At 51.1% G+C, this 18,591-nt stretch overlaps 1 protein-coding gene across 3 annotated transcripts in view; it reads right to left on the bottom strand.

Annotated features, from left to right (window-relative positions):
- Window positions 1–18,591, bottom strand: part of CDH3 (cadherin 3) — a 77,066-nt gene that overhangs the window by 13,863 nt on the left and 44,612 nt on the right. Inside the window, exons 13-16 of one of the 3 annotated variants that reach the window (XM_001168050.7) lie at window positions 16,446–16,652; window positions 13,016–13,146; window positions 12,478–12,624; window positions 9,348–10,197 (exon numbers count right to left, since the gene is read on the bottom strand). In XM_001168050.7, the coding sequence (XP_001168050.3) occupies window positions 9,988–10,197; window positions 12,478–12,624; window positions 13,016–13,146; window positions 16,446–16,652 (695 nt within the window). In that variant the 3' untranslated portion in view covers window positions 9,348–9,987. The other 2 variants (XM_016930062.4, XM_054669492.2) reach the window with 2 other exon arrangements.

The raw sequence follows: 18,591 nt of genomic DNA, 5'->3' as shown, positions 1-18,591 counted from the left end.
CTGAGATCATGCCGCTGTACTCCAGCCTGGGCGACAGAGCGAGACTCGGTCTCAAAAAAAAAAAAAAAAGAAAGAAAGAAAGAAAAGATAAAGCATTGGGGGGTGCAGGGCTGCAATTCTAAGGAGGATGCAGTCCCCTTCAGGGCTGGCATCTCTGACAGGCTGACATGTGGGTGATGCCTGAAGGACGTGAGGGAGCCGAGAGAAATCTAGGGGAATGGCATGCCAGGCAGAGGGCACAGCAAGTGCAGAGGCTCTGAGGAAACGTGGTTTGATTTGGAGTGAAACTTCAGCGTTTTGCCTGGCACATGGTAACTGCTTAATTTGTTCAAGTCCTACTAATTATCTTTTTTTTTTTTTGAGATGGAATTTTGCTCGTCACCCAGGCTGGAGTGCAGTGGTGGGATCTCGACTTGCTGCAACCTCCACCTCCCAGGTTCAAGGATTCTCCTGCTTCAGCCTCCGGAGTAGCTAGGGTTACAGGCGCCCTCTACCATGCCCCACTACCTTTTGTATTTTTAGTAGAGATGGGTTTTCACCTTGTTGGCCAGGCTGGTTTTGAACTCCTGGCCTCAAGTGACCGGCCCGCCTCGGCCTCCCAAACTGCTGAGATTACAGTCTTGAGCCACTGCGCCCAGTCTATCATTCTTGTAATTAGTGGGCATCGTCTTCCTGGAGTGCCTGGGTCGTCAGGTTCCTGGAGGACACACAGAGGCCTCAGCGCTCTGCCCTGTCAGCTATGGGCTGGCCGTGGTTTACCGGATGGACAACAGTGGGGACAGAAGTTGGAACGGAGCCCAGGCATTCCTGACCCGCCCCGCCCCTCTCAGATTCCTCCCCGGCCCGCCACACCCCTGCCGCTTGCTGGGCAGTGGGTACAGGGAATGCAGGGGTGGCTCCCCACCCCACCTCTAACTTGGAGAGGGCCTAATACCAAGCGAGGACAAGGCTGGCAGTGACCACCTGGCGATCCCCAACTGCACTGCAGGCTCAGCGCTAAACACTGAGTGCTTTTCCACCATCGCCTCCTAGGGGTCTCCTTTCAGCCCACTGAGAGGCCAGGCTGGTGAGTCACTCCCACATCTGCAGCCTTTAGGGGCTGCTGTCTTAGCCACCGCCCTACCAGACTACAGGGCACTCTCAGACAGGCTCCCCAGTTCCCCGAGAGAGGAATCTCCTAGCTCCCGCCTGCCAGCTCTGCAGCTGCCCACAGGCCCCGACAGGCCCTGCTGCATCCTCAGGGACTGAGGATAGAGCAGAGGAGGAACCAGGTTCTGCCAGCCCCGGGATGGAGCTGAGTCAGGCCTTTTTCAGGGCTCCTGGGACTGGGCCTTGCCCTGAACTCAGCCTCCAGCCCAGGCGTGAAGGAGGACACCCAGGACTGGGCGCCTGGGCCCCTGGCTCCTTACCTGTCCAACCTCATCTCTGCACACACTCTCGACCCATCTCGACCCGTTCCTCTGCTCCAGCCACACTGGCCTCCCTGCTAAACCCTGCTGACCCTGCTAAACCCTTAGCCCTTGCCATTCCTTTTATGTAGACAGGACACTACATACTTGCTCCCTGATAGCCTCCAGTCTTTGCCCAAATGCCACCTTCCCAGCAGTGCCTTCCCTGGCTCCTAGAACTGAGCCCTACCCCCAGGCCCTTCCTCCCTAGGCCCCATCCCAGCTCCATTTTCCTCCATGCTTCACCTTTTACTAGACCACGTATTTTACTGATTTGTCTTGTTTATGGTCTGTTTCTCATTGAAAACTCCCTTAGACTGGGCAGCAAGGGCCTCTACCCTGCCCTTCTGCCCCTCCTCATAGAGCTAAGGAAATGTGACTACTGGCCAGGCACAGTGGCTCATGCCTGTAATCCCAGAACTTTGTGAGGCTGAGGCAGGCGGATCATTTGAGGTCAAGAGTTCGAGACCAGCCTGACCAACACGGCGAAATCCTATCTCTACCAAAAAATACAAAGATTAGCTGGGTGTGGTGTTGTGCACCTGTAGTCCCAGCTACTCAGGAGGCTGAGGCACGAGAATCGCTTGAACCTGGGAGGCGGAGATTGCTGTGAGCCAAGATCACACCACTGCACTCCAGCCTAGGCAACAGAGTGAGACTCTGTCGCAAAAAAAAAAAAAAAAAAAAAGGAAATGTGACTACTAGAACCAGCATCTTTGTCCCTCAGGCCTTCCCCAGTTCTGTCCCCAGGCAGCCAGCACAGCCCAGGTGTGTACTCCAAGGCCCATGGGGTGGTCAATGGAAGGCTGTGTTGGGGGACAGTGGAGGGAGCTGGGACACATGGGTTGGGGTGCCACACAAGGAGCCTGGTGGTGCTGGATGGTGCTTGGGCTGGGTAGAGCAGGGCACTGGCCGCTGCTCCTGGGCTGGGACTCACCCTCCCCACAGAGCCACACTCTAGCCCAGTATTCTAGGTGTCTGTGAATTCAGATTTAAATCTGGCTCTCCCAATCACTGTGAGGATACACCTGTCCAAGTAGAAAGATAGAGTATCTTTTACTTAGGAGTTTGTGATGTTGATCTTGACACATTTGGTATGTGGGCCCTACACACATATTTACCTGCAGCCCCCATGTTAGTGCTGGGGTCTTTTTTTTTTTGAGACGGAGTCTTGCTCTGTTGCCCAGGCTGGAGTGCAGAGGCACGATCTCGGCTCACTGCAAGCTCTGCCTCCCAGGTTCACGCCATTCTCCTGCCTCAGCCTCCCGAGTAGCTGGGACTACAGGCACGTGCCACCACGCCGCGCTAATGTTTTGTGTTTTTAGTAGAGACGGTGTTTCACCATGTTGGCCAGAATGGTCTCGATCTCTTGACCTCGTGATCCACCTGCCTCGGCCTCCCAAAGTGCTGGGATTACAGGCGTGAGCCATCGTGCCCGGCTCGCTGGGCTTTTTTACTGTTTTCTGCATTGCTATAACCCTAGCACCAAGAACAGTGTCTTGAGGCTGGGCACGGTGGCTCACGCCTGTAATCCCAGCAGTTTGGGAGGCCGAGGCAGGTGGATCACCTGAGGTCAGGAATTCAAGACCAACCTGGCCAACATAGTGAAACTCCGTCTCTACTAAAAATACAAAAGTTAGCCAGGCATGGTGGCATGCACCTGTAATCCCAGCTACTCGGGAGGCTGAGGCAGGAGGATCACTTCAACTTGGGAGGTGGAGGTTTGCAGTGAGCCAAGATCGCGTCACTGCACTCCAGCCTGGGGGATAGAGCGAGACTGTGTCTACAAAAAAAAAAAAAAACAGTGTCTTGCACAGAACAGGTGCTCAATGAAGTTGTTAAACGAATGAATAAAAAAGCCTTAGATGATGCCACATACTCAAGGGGACCCCAGAAGTGGCTGGGAATGCTGTGGCTTTTGTGCTTCAGGGCTACAGAGTCTCAGGGTCAGTGAGGCCAACTCCACCTTGCAGGAGGCCATAAGCATTACCTGAAGGGCGCCTTCTACGGCCTGCCTGCCCCACGGCCCCATCTGCAGCTGGAGTTTATATCCTTAATTGTAAAAAGAGCCCACCTGGCAATCAAGGAAATCTAAACCCCAAAACTGTCTCTGCTGCTTCCTGATCGTATGTGGCCATTAACCTCTCTCATTTTTTCGTTTTTTTTGAGGCAGGGTCTTGTTCTGTCACCCAGGCTGGAGTGCAGTGGTGCAAGCATGGCTCACTGCAGCCTTGACCTCCTAGGCTCAAGTGAGCCTCCTCCTCAGCCTCCCGAGTAGCTGGGACCACAGGTGTCTGTCACCACACTCAGCTGAATCAAAAAAAATTTTTTTTTTAATAGAGATGGGGTCTATGTTGCCCAGGCTGGTCTGGAACTCCTGGGCTCAAATGATTTTTCCCACCTTGGCCTTCCAAAGTGCTGGGATTACAGGTGTGAGCCACTATGCCTGGCTGCAATTTCCTTTAAATAAAAGGGAACCATTGAACCTCTCCCCAGGGTTGTGAGGCGGGAGAACATGTAACTGACTCCATATTGACTGTCTTCATCAGTGTCCAAGGCCATTCCGGCCACCCAGCTGACTCCCTGTGTGGCATGTGGCAGCCAGTGCCACTGTTGCCTTCCTCTCTCCCTCCCTCCCTGCAGACCTGGCGCTTGGGCTGGGAGCTCTATGGGCTGTGGCGGTGGTTTGAGTGAATGGTGCCCTCTGCTGGGCGTGGGGAAAGAGCCTTCAGGGAAATCATACCTGACACTGGCACTCCCTGCAGGTTGGGGAATCTCAGGGAATTCCTCCTGCTGGGAAGTGCAGTTTCCACCCAGGGAGCGCTAGCAGGCCTTGTGAGTCCCTACACTACCACAATAGTAATGACAACACACAGTATCCTGTGCACCAGGCACCCTTCCAAGCCCTTACAGATATTAACTCTTTTACTCGCCCATTTTATTATTTATTAATTTATGATTATTATTATTTGAGACGGAGTCTCGCTCTGTTGCCTAGGCTGGAGTGCAGTGGCACGATCTCGGCTCACTGCAACCTCTGCCTCCCAGGTTCAAGAGATACTCCTGCTTCAGCCTCCCAAGTAGCTGGGATTACAGGCACGCACCACCATGCCCTGCTAATTTTTAAATTTTTAGTAGAGATGGGGTTTCGCCATGTTGGCCAGGCTGGTCTCAAACTCCTGACCTCAGGTGTTCCACCCGCCTCGGCCTCCCAAAGTGCTGGGATTACAGGTGTGAGCCACCATGCCCAGCCTACTCCATTTTAGATGAGAAAACGGAGACAGAGAGGTTATGTGGTTTGTCCAAGGCCTCATGCCTAGAAGTGCCAGGATTTGAACTTGTACTCTGCTGGGGGGATTGTTTTAACGGGAGGCCAGAAGGTGGGTTCTGCCTTTAGCCTGGAGGGAGTTGTTCCCTGGAGCTCTCCAGCAAGCCTCGAACTGGACACACAGGGTGTGGGCTGTAAAAGGGGCTTCCCAGGGTGACTGCTCCCACACTTTCAATGGCAGGCCCATCGCCTCAGGGCCCTTTCCTGAGTGGCCACCCCCCAGCAGTCCCCGGGCTGGGTCTTCTCCCTGAGTCCCTTTGTGGGCCCAGAAGTGAATGAGTGAGGTCCATGCCTAGAAATGGGGGGCCGGGAATTCGGGGCCCCAGCTCCTCACCAACTGTCTAGGAATGAGAGCATGCCACCCTCCTCAGGCCTCTCTAGGGACTGGGAAAGCACACTGTGGGGACAGGGCCTATCTGTAGCCCCTTTAGTCCCTTTGGGAAGAAAAAAAGATCGTTGGGTCAGTGACGAGGGAAAAGGCATGGTATGAAGCGAGGCCTGGGCGCTGGCCCATCTCTGTCCCCACTGGAGGGGCCATAGGGAGTGCCATCTTTTGAGCCTCTTTTTCCATCTGTAAAATGTCAGGGAGGGATTGGGGCACTTTTCAAAATGCTCTGGATTTGGGGGTTCATAAGAATACAAGCTGGGAGGATGAGGCTAGAGAGAAGGCTCTCTGTCTGGGTACCCCCGACCCCTTCTTCTAGTAAGCCTCCATTTTTTTTTTTTTTTTTTTTTTGAGATGGAGTCATGCTCTGTTGCCCAGGCTAGAGTGCAATGGCGTGATCTCGGCTCACTGAAACCTCTGCTTCCTGGGCTCAAGCGATTCTCCTCCCTCAGCCTCCCGAGTAGCTGGGATAACAGGCATGCCCCACCACACCCGGCTAATTTTTATATTTTTAGTAGAGACAGGGTTTCACCATGTTGGCCAGGCTGGTCTCAAACTCCTGACCTCAGGTGATCCTCCTGCCTTGGCTTCCCAAAGAGCTGGGATTACAGGCGTGAGCCACCATACCTGGCCAAAGCTCCACTTTTCTTTTCTGTTGGACTTGGATTCTGGGACTTTGCCTTTTAAAAGTCTGGGAGAAAAGATCACTTAATAGAATGAGTGCCAGGGGTGCTTTCAAGGGCCAGTCATCCAAGAGTGAACCCCACATTCAAGGAAGCCCTGATCTCAACCGGGACCACGATCCCCATCTCCTGCCCCCGACCCCACCGTAGAATGCAGGACTGGCTTTGAAGCATCTGCGCAAGTGGATGCTGCAAGTTGTTTGACATTGTTAAGGGCAAAAAATTAGAATGACCAATATCTATGGATTGTGGTGACATTAAATAACACATCCAAACTGGATGTGTTGGGGACAGTAAGTCAATATGCCATGTTATGAAAAGGTATAATGCAAAGCATGTGTGTAGGCTGGGCACAGTGGCTCACGCCTATAATCCCAGCACTTTGGGAGGCTGAGGTCGGCAGATCACTTGTCGAGGTCAGAAGTTCGAGACCAGCCTGGCCAACATGGTGAAACCCCGTGTCTACCAAATATACATATCTATAGATATATCTATAGATATATATATTTTTTTAGATGGAGTTTCGCTCTTGTCACCCAGGCTGGAGTGCAATGGCACAATCTTGGCTCACTGCAACCTCCACCTCCCGGGTTCAAGTGACTCTCCTGCCTCAGCCTCCCAAGTAGCGGGGACTACAGGGGTAGGCCACCACACCCAGCTAATTTTTGTATTTTTAGTAGAGACGAGATTTCACCATCTTGGCCAGGCTGGTCTCGAACTCCTGACCTCATAATCCGCCCGCCTCAGCCTCCCAAAGTGCTGGGATTGCAGGCATGAGCCACCGCGCCTGGCCCAAAAACATTTTTTAACTAAAATACAGAAGAATAGCTGGGCATAGTGGCAGGCGCCTGTAATCCCAGCTACTCGGGAGGCTGAGGCAGGAGAATCGCTTGAACTCAGGAGGTGGAGGTTGCAGTGAGCTGAGATCGTGCCACTGCACTCTAGCCCCGGGGGGAGAGTGAGACTCTGTCTCAAAAAAAAAAAAAAAAAAAAAAAAAAAATTGTGTGTAATGCACAAGAGAAACAGATCCTGGAAGGAGGCACACCAAAGTGTTGAAACACAAAATTCAAAGGACCGATGGTCCTCATCATGGCCAGCACATCAGTTGTTTCTGGTTAGTGTCCACTCTGCGTGGTTAGCGCTGGTGTCTTACCAATGCAAATATTTTTACTTATTACAGGCACTAAGGATCAGAGTCCTAAGCTTCTGTTTTGCAGATGAGAAGCAGGCCCAGAGTGAGAGCGTGACTTAATATTGTCCCCATCACAGAGCCCAGGCTCTGATTCTTTCTAAACCTCTCGGGGGCTGGTGACTGGTTCCATTGCCGGGGGACTCTACATCCATCCACCGAGGCCAGTTGAGGCTGGGAAAGGCTGTTTTTCCTCCAAATATCTCAGGGGAGGAAGGCCAGCCTAAACAGGGGCTGCTTGGTTTCATGATTAGCCTCCGCTGAAGATAGAGTTTCTGATTTATCCAGGCTTCTCTGAAGGGAGTTGAAGATAACGGGCAGCAGGTGTTTGCTAGCAGAGACACCCAATCCTCCCACACTCCCTGTCAGCAAAGACAGCCCTGGCAGAGGGGAATCTGAGGCCCCAGCTCAGTGGGAGAGGCAGGAGGCGGCTTTGTCCTGAGGGTGCCATGGACCAAGGACAGGTGAGCTTTCTCATCCGACTTCATCCCCTTTTGTTGTTGAGATAGGGTCTCACTCTGTCGCCTGGGCTGGAGTGCAGTGGCGTGATCTCGGCTCACTGCAACCTCCACCTCCCGGATTCATGCGATTCTTGTGCCTCAGTTTCCCAAGTAGCTGGGATTATAGGTGCGTGCCACCACACCCAGCTAATTTTTGTATTTTTAGTACAAAAATGTGTGTGTAGGCCAGGCACGGTGGCTCACGCCTATAACTCTGCACTTTGGGAGGCCGAGGCGGGCGGATCAGGCCAGGCTGGTCTCGAACCCCTGACCTCAAGTGATCCACCCACCTCAGCCTCTTAAAGTGTTGGAATTACAGGCTTGAGCCATGGTGCCCAGCCCCAACTTCATTTCCTTTTGGTTTCCCCATCCAAGGTCTGAGGCTTCAGGCTCCTTGGCCTCATCCTTCAGAGTCTTGGCAGCAAACCTGAGTGTGCAGGAGCATCCCACGGAGGGCTTGTCAACCCACAGCAGGGCCCTGCCTAGAGGTTCCGATTCAGCAGGTGGCACCGATAACTCCGGTTCAGGGTCTGTGCTTTGAGCAGAGGCGCTTTACAGAATTAGTCATCCTCATGGAAGGAAATGTTTATTTCAACATCAGCAATTTCCTCAGCTTCACTTCAGATTCCTTTGGCTAATTGCAAAGATGACTTTGAACTTCACGTTAACAAGAGCACAGACAGAATTGTTCTATCACTGCTGCCTATTCCTGATTCCTGCATTTATGCCCTGGTATTGTCAGGGATGTTCCAATTTCACTGACATCTTGGATAGGTTCTCTTAATTTTGTTTTGCTTGATTTCGATGATGACCAGATGTCATTTAAAAAAACAAATACAATGTGGCCATTCTTTAAAGGAGAAAGTCACCTCAGAGGGTGACTGTGAGGATTTAGAGGAAATAATTGAAGTCCTGTCTGGCCTTAAAAAGTACTGAATAAATGGTAGCTGTTACCAACTGACAGATTTCATGGACCATGTGCCAGATATTAATTCACTTAATCTCCACAAAAACTCCCCATTTTGTAAATGTAAAATCTGAGGCAACTGGAGGTTAAATGATGTGCCAGCGCTGGGCGCGGTGGCTCAAGTCTGTAATCCTAGCACTTTGGGAGGCTGAGGTGGGCGGATCATGAGGTCAGGAGATCGAGACCATCCTGGCTAACACAGTGAAACCCCGTCTCTACTGAAAAAACACACACACTCAAAAAAAATTAGCTGGGCATAGTGGCAGGCACCTGTAGTCCCAGCTACTCGGGAGGCTGAGGCAGGAGAATGGCGTGAACCCAGGAGGCAGAGCTTGCAGTGAGCCAAGATCATACCACTGCACTCCAGCCTGGGCGACAGAACGAGACTCCGTCTCAAAAAAAAAAGTGCTAGCAAGTAGCAGAGCTGGCTGTTCCCCAACCCCTGCCTTTCAACAGGGACCCCTCCAGCATAGAAGATGAAGTCGTCACACACTGTCCTGCAGGGAGGGCAGCCGCTGTTCCAGAAGAGACCTTGCTGGGGCTGTGGAGGGGCTCAGCCTTGGGGTAAGAGGTTAATGGTTCTCTCTCATGGAGCAACTGACTTTGCAAAGGAGGGCAAGTCTCCCCTCCCTGAGCCCACTTAGGCATGGAAGCTGACCCTGAGTATCCCCTGCCATTGAGAGGAAGCTTGGGTGAAGCCAGCAGGGTAAAGAGAGTCCACTCTTTTTGCAGTCTGAAAATTCTAAAAACCATTGAATTGTAAACGTTAAACAAGTGAATGGTTTGGTATGTGAGTTAGATGCCAATAAACCTTCTATTTAGAAAACAGTTCACTCCCCAGGCACCTCTGGGAAAAGTTTCTTTAATAAAAAAGTTCTAGTACATATACACAATTGTCCTCACCCTTCATCTACAGCAATGCAACAGGGAAAATAAAAAATAAGGGGCAACCTAGACACACTCAGTATTAAAACGCAGAGATCCATCCGAATGGGAGGCATTGGGGTCTGGAAACCAGAAATGCAGGACGGCCAGTGGGCCCAGCAGCTCCGGGCTGCACTTTTGAAGAACTTTCTCTAACGTTTTGAAGATAGCATTAAAAAAAAAAAATTAAGTTGCACCAGGAGGCCTAAGGAGGCTCCATTCCAGAGAGAAAGTCCATTGTGGGTCAGTCACAGCAGGCCCAGGCCCAGGACACAGGGCTGAGCATTTTACGGCAGGTAAGAGGCTTCTGGAAACTTGGCCTCTGAGGCAACCCTGGCCCAGGTGGAGAGGTTTTCAGTGCTGAAGTCAAACTGCCCACATTCCTCCATCCTGAAAGGCTAAGGAAGCAACCGCTCTAACATCAGACTCATAGCCTGTCTCCGCCAAGTTGCTACGGCCACTTCCTGACAAGCTCCAAAGTCCTCAGCTGAAGGGGGAACTGAGACCCCTTGGAGATGCTCTGTGGCCTGACGTTTGGTCCCCAGCCCTGCAGGTAGGCCGCCTAGTCGTCCTCCCCGCCACCGTACATGTCTGCCAGCTTCTTGAAGCGGCTGCCCCACTCGTTCAGATAATCGTAATCTTGGTCTTGGTCGGAGGCGGAGGAGGTGAGGGAGCTCAGGGACGCGGCGTCGGAGCCGCTGCCCTCATAGTCGAACACCAAGAGGGAGTCGTAGGGCGGGGCTGTGGGGTCTGTGTTAGCCGCCTTCAGGTTCTGCGGCAACAGAGAACAGGTAGTTAGGAGCGGCGGGTCCTGCCGCTTGCCAGCTGCAAGCCTCCATTTCCTCTCTGTGAGCCCCTCTCTCCCCTCCCCTAAAGGTTTTGGAGGTTGAAATGAAAGAATGCGTTATTCATGCAGAATTCATTCACTCAGGGACCAGCAGACAGCAAGTGCTCAGTGCAACACAGGCCAGGGGGTAAGGGCAAGGACTGAAATCAGACAGCCCGGGCCAGAACTCGCACCACACACTAGCTTTGTGGCCTTGGGCGAGTCCCTTAACCGCTCTATGCCTGTTTCCTTGTCTGTAAAATGACAATACTTTTTTTCTTCCTTTTTTTAAAGGATGCATGCCTGTGACACAGCCTCGGGAGGTACTGAGGACATGTGCCTCCTTCGTACAGTTTTAAAGGAACAGATGAATAAGTAAATGAGTAAATACCTGTAAAGCAGTTATTAGAATAGCACCTCGCAACAATAGCTATCATTATCTAATAAGCGCTACATGCTAGGTCAGTAGTTCCGAAACTTAAATTATCTGGAGAATCTTTTATAAATTCTGAAGCCCAGGCCACACCCAGTTCAATTATATTACAATCTTTGGGGGTGAGCTGAGGCATCAGCGGTTTCTGAAGGTGCCCAGGTGATTCCAACATGCAGGCAGGGTCAGGAACCACTGTGCTGGCACTGTCCTAGCTGCCTGCTCGTTCAATCCTTGAAGTCTTCTACAGCAGAGGCTCCAAACTTTGCCCCCCAAGTGCAATCACCTGGGATCTGTAATCCAAACCCAGGTAGTCTGGCTCCAGAGTATTCAACTGCTATATGTGTTGAATAAATGAATAAATCATTCCTAATTTTTTTTTTTTTAAAGATGGAATCTCCCTTCGTTGCCCAGGCTGGAGTGCAATGATGTGATCTCGGCTCACTGCAACCTCCACCTCCCGGGTTCAAGCGATTCTCCTGCTTCAGCCTCCTGAGTAGCTGGGACTACAGGCGCCCACCACCACGCCCAGCTAATTTTTTGTATTTTTAGTAGAGACAGGGTTTCACCATGTTGGCCAGGATAGTCTCAATCTCTTGACCTTGTGATCTGCCCACCTCAGCCTCCCAAAGTGCTGGTGGGATTACAGGCATGAGCCACTGTGCCCGGCCTTTTTTTTTTTTTTTTTTTTTGAGATGGAGTCTCCCTTTGTTGCCCAGGTGTGGGGGGCGCACGACAAGACATTCAAGCCTATGTAAGAGGCATGTGAGGTTGAGGCATGGAAAAATATTGAGGCGCTGTGTGCATGTTGTTTGTACACAAGACTAGATCTCCTGGACCTTGAAAACAGGACAGGGAGTAGTATGTGTGATAAGGAGCGCTGAACACAGCCTCCTAAAAATGTGGTTTGAGTGTTTTTTACAAGGCCATATGTGTCTCATACCCGACCGCCAAGAGCCACCTGGTGGATGTCTCTTGTTTGTCTAAATTGTAGTTTAAACAAGCTCTCTCAATAAATACCTGGCAGACAGATCTTAGAGTGACGCTCTCTCAAAGGAACTGCTCCCCGCCCCGCTCAGCTAGAATTGTCTGAGTACTTCATTCTCGGCGTTCACTACAGCCATTAAGTTGCACCCAGGTGCGATCTTGGCTCACTGCAACCTCCACCTCCCACCATGTTGGCCAGGCTGATCTCAAACTCCTGACCTCAAGTGATCTGCCCGCCTTGGCCTCTGAAAGTTCTGAGATTACAGGCGTGAGGCACTGTGCCCAGCCTCCTAATCATTTTTGTTGTTGTTGTTGAGATGGAGTCTTGCTCTGTCGCCCAGGCTGGAGTGCAGTGGCGTGATGTCGGCTCACTGCAACCTCTGCCTCCTTGGTTCAAGTGATTCTTGTGCCTCAGCCTCCCGAGTAGCTGGAACTACAGGTGCCCACCACCATGCCTGGCTAATTTTTGTATTTTTAGTAGAGATGGGGTTTCGCCATGTTGGCCAGGCTGGTCTTGAACTCCTGACCTCATGATCCACCCGTCTCAGCCTCCCAAAGTGCTCGGATTACAGGCGTGAGGCACCGTGCCCAGCCCCTCCTAATCATTTTTAACCACTCTGCAAGTGAGTTCTATGGAGGAAGAAACAAACCCCAGAAGTTACTCAAATAAGCCAGAGGTCAAAAGCTGGTTGGTGGTGGAGTCAGAATTTGAACCCAGACCCAAGACTCCAGGCCCATGCTTGTTCTCCTGTGTGGCTGGTGCTGGGCTTGAATAAAGGGTGGCCCTCGACTGGCCTGCCATGCCTCACCTCGATTATAAAGTTGCCGATTTCATCTGGGTTGGCTGGCCGAGGACGGTACATGGGTGTCGGGATGATGGTTGGTGCCACGTCATTGCGGAGAACCACCTCCGGCCTGGCCTCCAGACCTCGGTGGAGCTGGGTGATGTCATAGTCCTGTGGGGAAATGCAGGAGAGCAGGTGACTGAGGACTCCTGTCCCCCCATCCCCTGCCACTTACATCTCACCCCACACCCCCTACCCTTTGGATACTCTGGCTCATGGGGAGGTCTTACAAGACAGATGATGTCACAGATTTTGGAAAACCCTCGTTTCCATCCTCCCTTGTCCTAGCAAATTAAACATAGGCTCGAGGTTAACTTGGCTAGGGCCAAAGAGACTACAGCAATGGACCAGAGAAGTGCTGGAGGATGTTAGAAAAGGAAGACGCATGCTTCATGCCAGGGCCTGGTCAACACAGCTAACTTGGTCAGTTGGTTGACCCAACAGCCCTGCCAGTGGCCTTAGGGGCATCCACCTCCCAATCCCAGAGCCCCCAGTGCCCCACCTGGTCCTCTTCGCCACCCCCCTCTTCGCCATAGTAGAAGACATTGTCACGGGTGTCATCTTCTGGGAGTAGGAGGGGCTCCTTGATCTTCCGCTTCTTTCTCACCAACAACAGCAGCACCAGCAGGAGGACTGCAAGGGTTGGGGAGTGTGAGTGCTCCCTCTGTAACCACACAGCGGGCCAAGACCCCCAGGCCCTCAGAGCCCCTCTAACTGCAGATGTCCTCACTCAGTAGCCAGAGCTTAACATGCTACAATGGCTTTACTTGCACCTAGGAAAACTTCAACTCTTTATCAAGGCTGGCAAGATTTGGTCCCAGCCTATGCCTCCAAGTCCCCCTACCCACTAAGGTCTAGGCACACTGGCCTCCTCTGTGTTCCTTGAATATCCCCAGCAGCTTCCCCTTAAGAACCTTCATACAGGCTCCTTCCTCACCTGGCAGACTCTATGCATACACATGGCTCCCACATGTCAGCTCTCAGCTTATAACACCTCCTCCTAGAAGATTCTGACTTCCTTCTCCTCACCCATAATGCTGTCAGTCTAACCAGATTGGTGGTACTGATCCTTAAGAAAACCTTTCGTCGGGATGTCGGGATGGGAACCTCCCAGCAGATGTTGTCTTTCAAAGAGACCCTCTTTTAGTCACCAGATGTCCCCTAATTAGCCACAGACTTTAAGAACAAGATAATGCAACTTTCATAGGGTACAGTAATCTAAACTTAGTGGAATGCAGTGTTGGAATTTTTTTTTTTTTTTTTTTGAGACAGAGTCTCACTCTTGTCGCCCAGGCTAGAGTGCACTGGTGCAATCTCGGCTCACTGCAACCTCCGCCTCCCAGGTTCAAGCCATTCTCCTGCCTCAGCCTCCCCAGTAGCTGGGATTACAGATGCCTGGCTAATTTTTGTATTTTTAGTAGAGACAGGGTTTCACCATGTTGGCCAGGCTTGTCTTGAACTCCCAACCTCAAGTGATCCAACTGCCTTGGCCTCCCAAAGTGCTGGGATTACAGGTGTGAGCCATTGCGCCTGTCCGGAATTTTTTTTTTTTTTTGAGAGGGAGTCTTGCTCTGTTGCCCAGGCTGGAGTGCAGTGTCAGGATCTTGGCTCACTGCAACCTCTGCCTCCCAGGTTCAAGTGATTCTCCCGCCTCAGCCTCCTGAGTAGCTGAGATTACAGGAGCCCATTTATTTATTTATTTATTTTTGAAACAGAGTCTCGCTCTGTCACCCAGGCTGGAATGCAGTGGCGTGATCTCAAATTTTTGTATTTTTAGTAGAGACGGGGTTTCACCATGTTGGCCAAGCTAGTTTCTAACTCCTGACCTCAGGTGATCTGCCTGCCTCAGCTCCCAAAGTGCTGGGATTACAGGCATAAGCCACTGCGCCCAGCCCCAGTGTTGGAATTTTAAAAGGGCCTGGCTTCAGTGATGTGGTGTAAAAGGCTGGCAGGCTATTTGGACATGGGGGGAACTGGCCAACTGGGGATCCTGGCTGCCTTCTCTCTCATGCCTACACACAGTTAACCCTGTATTAAGAGGGGACCCTCTAGCCATCTCTCTAGGGCAGTTTGATTTAAGAGCATACATCACTGCTCAGGATCATTACTTTTTTGCCTGCTGATGGAACTGCTGTCTGTCCTTGGCCAGACAAAACAGACCCAACTTTCCTTGGGAGTCCATGGGTTCTGAAGATGCACGCACATGTGGGCTAGACAGTAACCTCTCCTCTCCCGAGTCTGGGGGAAGGCAAGACGCCAAATGGACTTCTCTGAACCCAGGTCTAGCTGCCTACTGACACCTCCACTTGGACTGGCCTGGCAAGTCTCTTCCCATGGTCCTTCCCAAACCGGCAAATGGAAATGCCATGTTTCTCCTTAAGCCGAAAGCCTTGCGATCATCCATGGGTCTTACCCTAATTCCACACATCAATCTGAAGGGACTCTACCTTGAAACATGACCACCTCTGGCCACCTCAATGCTGCCATCCTAGCCTGAGCCTCCCATCACCTTTTTACCCCTGGATTATGGCAACAGCCTCCTAGATGGTCTCCCTGCCTCCACCTTCGCCCCCATATAGTCTGCTCAGCAGGAATCTTGCAAAACTTAAGTCAAATCACATCACCCCTCTGCTCAAAACCTTCTGATAACTTTCAGTTCTACCCAGAGTCTTCACAATAACCTATGAGGCCTGACATGATGATACCCTGTGCCTGTCACTGCTCTGACCTAATTTCCTACTTTCTTTTTTGTTTTGTTTTTCTAAAGACAGAGTCTCGCCCTGTTGCCCAGGCTGGAGTGCAATGGTGTGATCTCGGCTGACTGCAACCTCCATCTCCTGGGTTCAAGTGATTCTCCTGCCTCAGCCTCCCAAGTAACTGGGATTACAGGCATGTGCCATCATGCCTGGCTAATTTTGTATTTTCAGTAGAGACAGGATTTCACCACATTGGCCAGGGTGGTCTCAAACTCCTGACCTCAAGTGATCCACCCACTTTGGCCTCCCAAAGTGTTGGGATTACAAGTGTGAGCCACTGTGCCCAGCAAAGAGCATGTTCTTGTTGTATTCATGTGATTGATCTCTGACTGACGATGTGTGTTGTCTATATTAAGACCAAGTCAAAATGTGGAAAAAACAACTGTGATAGGTTCTATCTTTAGAGCCAAGAAATTTGTTTTTAACTAAACATTTCCTCCCACTAGACCAGTAATTTGCAGACTCTAGCATGTATCAGAATGCCTTGGGAGCTTGTTAACATGCAGATTACTGGGTTCTATTCCTAAATTTCTGAATCAGTAAGTCTGGAGCAGGGCCTGAGAATTTGCCTTTCTAATAATAGCAACTTCCTGGTGATGCTAATGCTGTTGGAAACCACCCTTTCAGAACCACTGTGCGGGCCCCTCCAGATGACCTGATGGCAGGGCCGAGTCTGTTTGCTCACCACTGTATCCCCAAAGCCTGGTACATTCCACAAGCCCCAGAAAGACCTACTGATTGACTGATGCTCCTAGAATTAGGAGTTTAAGGAGTGGACCGGGCGCAGTGGCTCACACCTGTAATCCCAGCATTTTGGGAGGCCAAGGTAGGTGGACTGCTTGAGCCCAGGAATTCAAGACCAGCCTGGGCAACATAGTGAGGCCCCATTTTTACAAAAATGAGCTGGGCGTGGTGGCCCACACCTGTAGTCCCAGGAACTTGGGAGGCTGAGCTGGGAAGATCATTTGAGCCTGGGAGGCAGAAGTTGCAATGAGCCGAGATCATGCCACTGCATTCCAGCCTGGGTGACAGAGTGAGACCCTGTCTTAAAAAAAATGTTTAAGGAGTGGACGGGCAATGTTGGTGGCCTCTTAGTTCCAGGAGTTAAAGCTCAAGGTAGAATCCAGTCTTTCAACTCCCCCATCCTCAGGGAGGGGGTGGGGGCCTGGTACTCACACAGCAGAGCCAGGACAGCCCCCAGCACAGGGAGGATGAAACCTCCCTTCCAGGGTCCAGGGCAGGTTTCGACATGGCCATGGCAGTCGCACACGGTGGCCCTGATCACTGTCAGCTGCTCTTTGTTGCCATGGTCAGACAGAGAAAGGTGCACGTCATATGTGTCCTGCTTCAGGAACTTCTTCAGGGACAAGACCACTGTGTCACCTGGAGTGAACAGATCATTGATTAGCTGTGGGAACCATCAGTGCGGGGATCTGAGTACACCACAAAGAAAGTTTGAGAATACGGCTTCCACATGTGGGCAATGCAGAGAAATACTCCACAAGCACACTTTGGAAAACAGCAGTAAAAGCTGATCTTTGGCTAAAGCAAAATTCACCATACTGAAAAGGATTATTGGGATAGAAAAATTAATTTGTCATTTTACTTTTAAAAAAATCAATAATCACAGTATTTTTATGACATGAAGTTTTAAAAGCCATGTCATGCAGGACCAATAACTTCTTTGCATCATTGGCTGCTACACTGTTTTTTTTGCTTCAAAAAGAATATTCTTCCTAAAAGATAGCTAACCCATTTTTTTTTTTTTTTTAAGTAAAAGCAACTTTATTAAGAAAGTAAAGGAGGGCTGGGCGCAGTGGCTTATGCCTGCAATCCCGGCACTTTGAGAGGCCGAAGCGGGCAGATCACGAGGTCAAGAGATCGAGACCAACCTGGCCCACATGGTGAAAACCCGTCTCTACTAAAAATACAAAAATTAGCCAGGCGTGATGGCACGTGCCTGTAGTCCCGGCTACTTGGGAGGCTGAGGCAGGAGAATCACTTGAACCTGGGAGGTGGAGGTTGCAGTGAGCTGAGATCATGCCACTGCACTCCAGCCTGGCGACAGAGCAGGACTGTCTCAAAAAAAAAAAAGAAAGTAAAGGAATAAAGAATGGCTACTCCATAGGCAGAGCAGCTGATAGCTAGCCCAATCTTATATGAAACACCCATATTTCCAACTGAGTATTCAATTTTTTTGAGACTAAGTCTTGCTCTGTCACCCAGACTAGAGTGCAGTGGCGTGATCTTGGCTCACTGCAACCTCCGCCTCCCACGTTCAAGCTATTCTCCTGCCTCAGCCTCCTAAGTAGCTGAGATTACAGGCACCCGCCACCGTGCCTGGCTAATTTTTGTATTTTTAGTAGAGACAGGCTTTCACCATCTTGGCCAGGCTGGTCTCAAACTCCTGACCTCGTGATCCACCTTCCTCGGCCTCCCAGAGTGCTGGGATTACAGGCGTGAGCCACGGTGCCCGGCCTTCAATTTTTTTTTTAGACAGTCTTGCTTTGTCACTCAGGCTGGAGTACAGTGGCACGATCTCAGCTCACTGCAACCTCTGCCTCATGGGCTCGAGCGATTCTCCTGCCTCGGCCTCTGGAGTAGCTGGGACTACAGGTTTGCGCCACTACACCCAGCTAGTTTTTGTATTTTTAGCAGAGGTGGATTTTGCGTCAGGCTGGTCTCAAGCTCCGGACCTCAGGTGATCTGCCCCACCTCGGCCTCCCTAAGTGCTGGGATTACAGGCCTGAGCCACAACGCCAGGCCGCATTCAATTATTAATAAAACTAAACGCACATGACTTGGTTATGTAAGTGCTAATGTTGAGCAGATCCGATCAGATGCTAACCTGTGTTATCACAGCATTAGTGATCACACAAATGCAGGAATGTCAGAAATGAGGCTGCAGCAGGTATTGGGCTAACTGGCCTTCCAAGGCCCAGGGGGTGGCAAGGCTAACCACAGAGCAGAAGCCAGGCCTAGCCCAGCCTGCACACTGGGCACCACTTGGGGGAGACTGCGTGGCAATCCCAGAGTGGAGAAGGGGCTATGTGTGTGGGTGACAAACATAATATCAGTGGCCTCTTTAAAGAAAGGCCTTTGGTTTAGACTCAACTTTCTCAAGAAGGGAGCTGTTAGCCTGTGTGGAAGTTTTTTCATCATGCAGGATTTGCCACAGCATTGCGGGTTTCTACCACTAAATGCCCGTAGTGCCCCCAATCACTGGGGCAATCAAAAACAACCCCCACGTTTCTACCCCCACCCCCTCCCCGGGTTGTCAGCCTATCTCAGCACAGATTTCAAGTTAAAATGCTCTGCACTC

Source organism: Pan troglodytes, chromosome 18 (assembly GCF_028858775.2).
Source record: "Pan troglodytes isolate AG18354 chromosome 18, NHGRI_mPanTro3-v2.0_pri, whole genome shotgun sequence".
Taxonomy (NCBI): domain Eukaryota; kingdom Metazoa; phylum Chordata; class Mammalia; order Primates; family Hominidae; genus Pan; species Pan troglodytes.
This window is presented reverse-complemented; position numbering and strand designations above follow the sequence as displayed.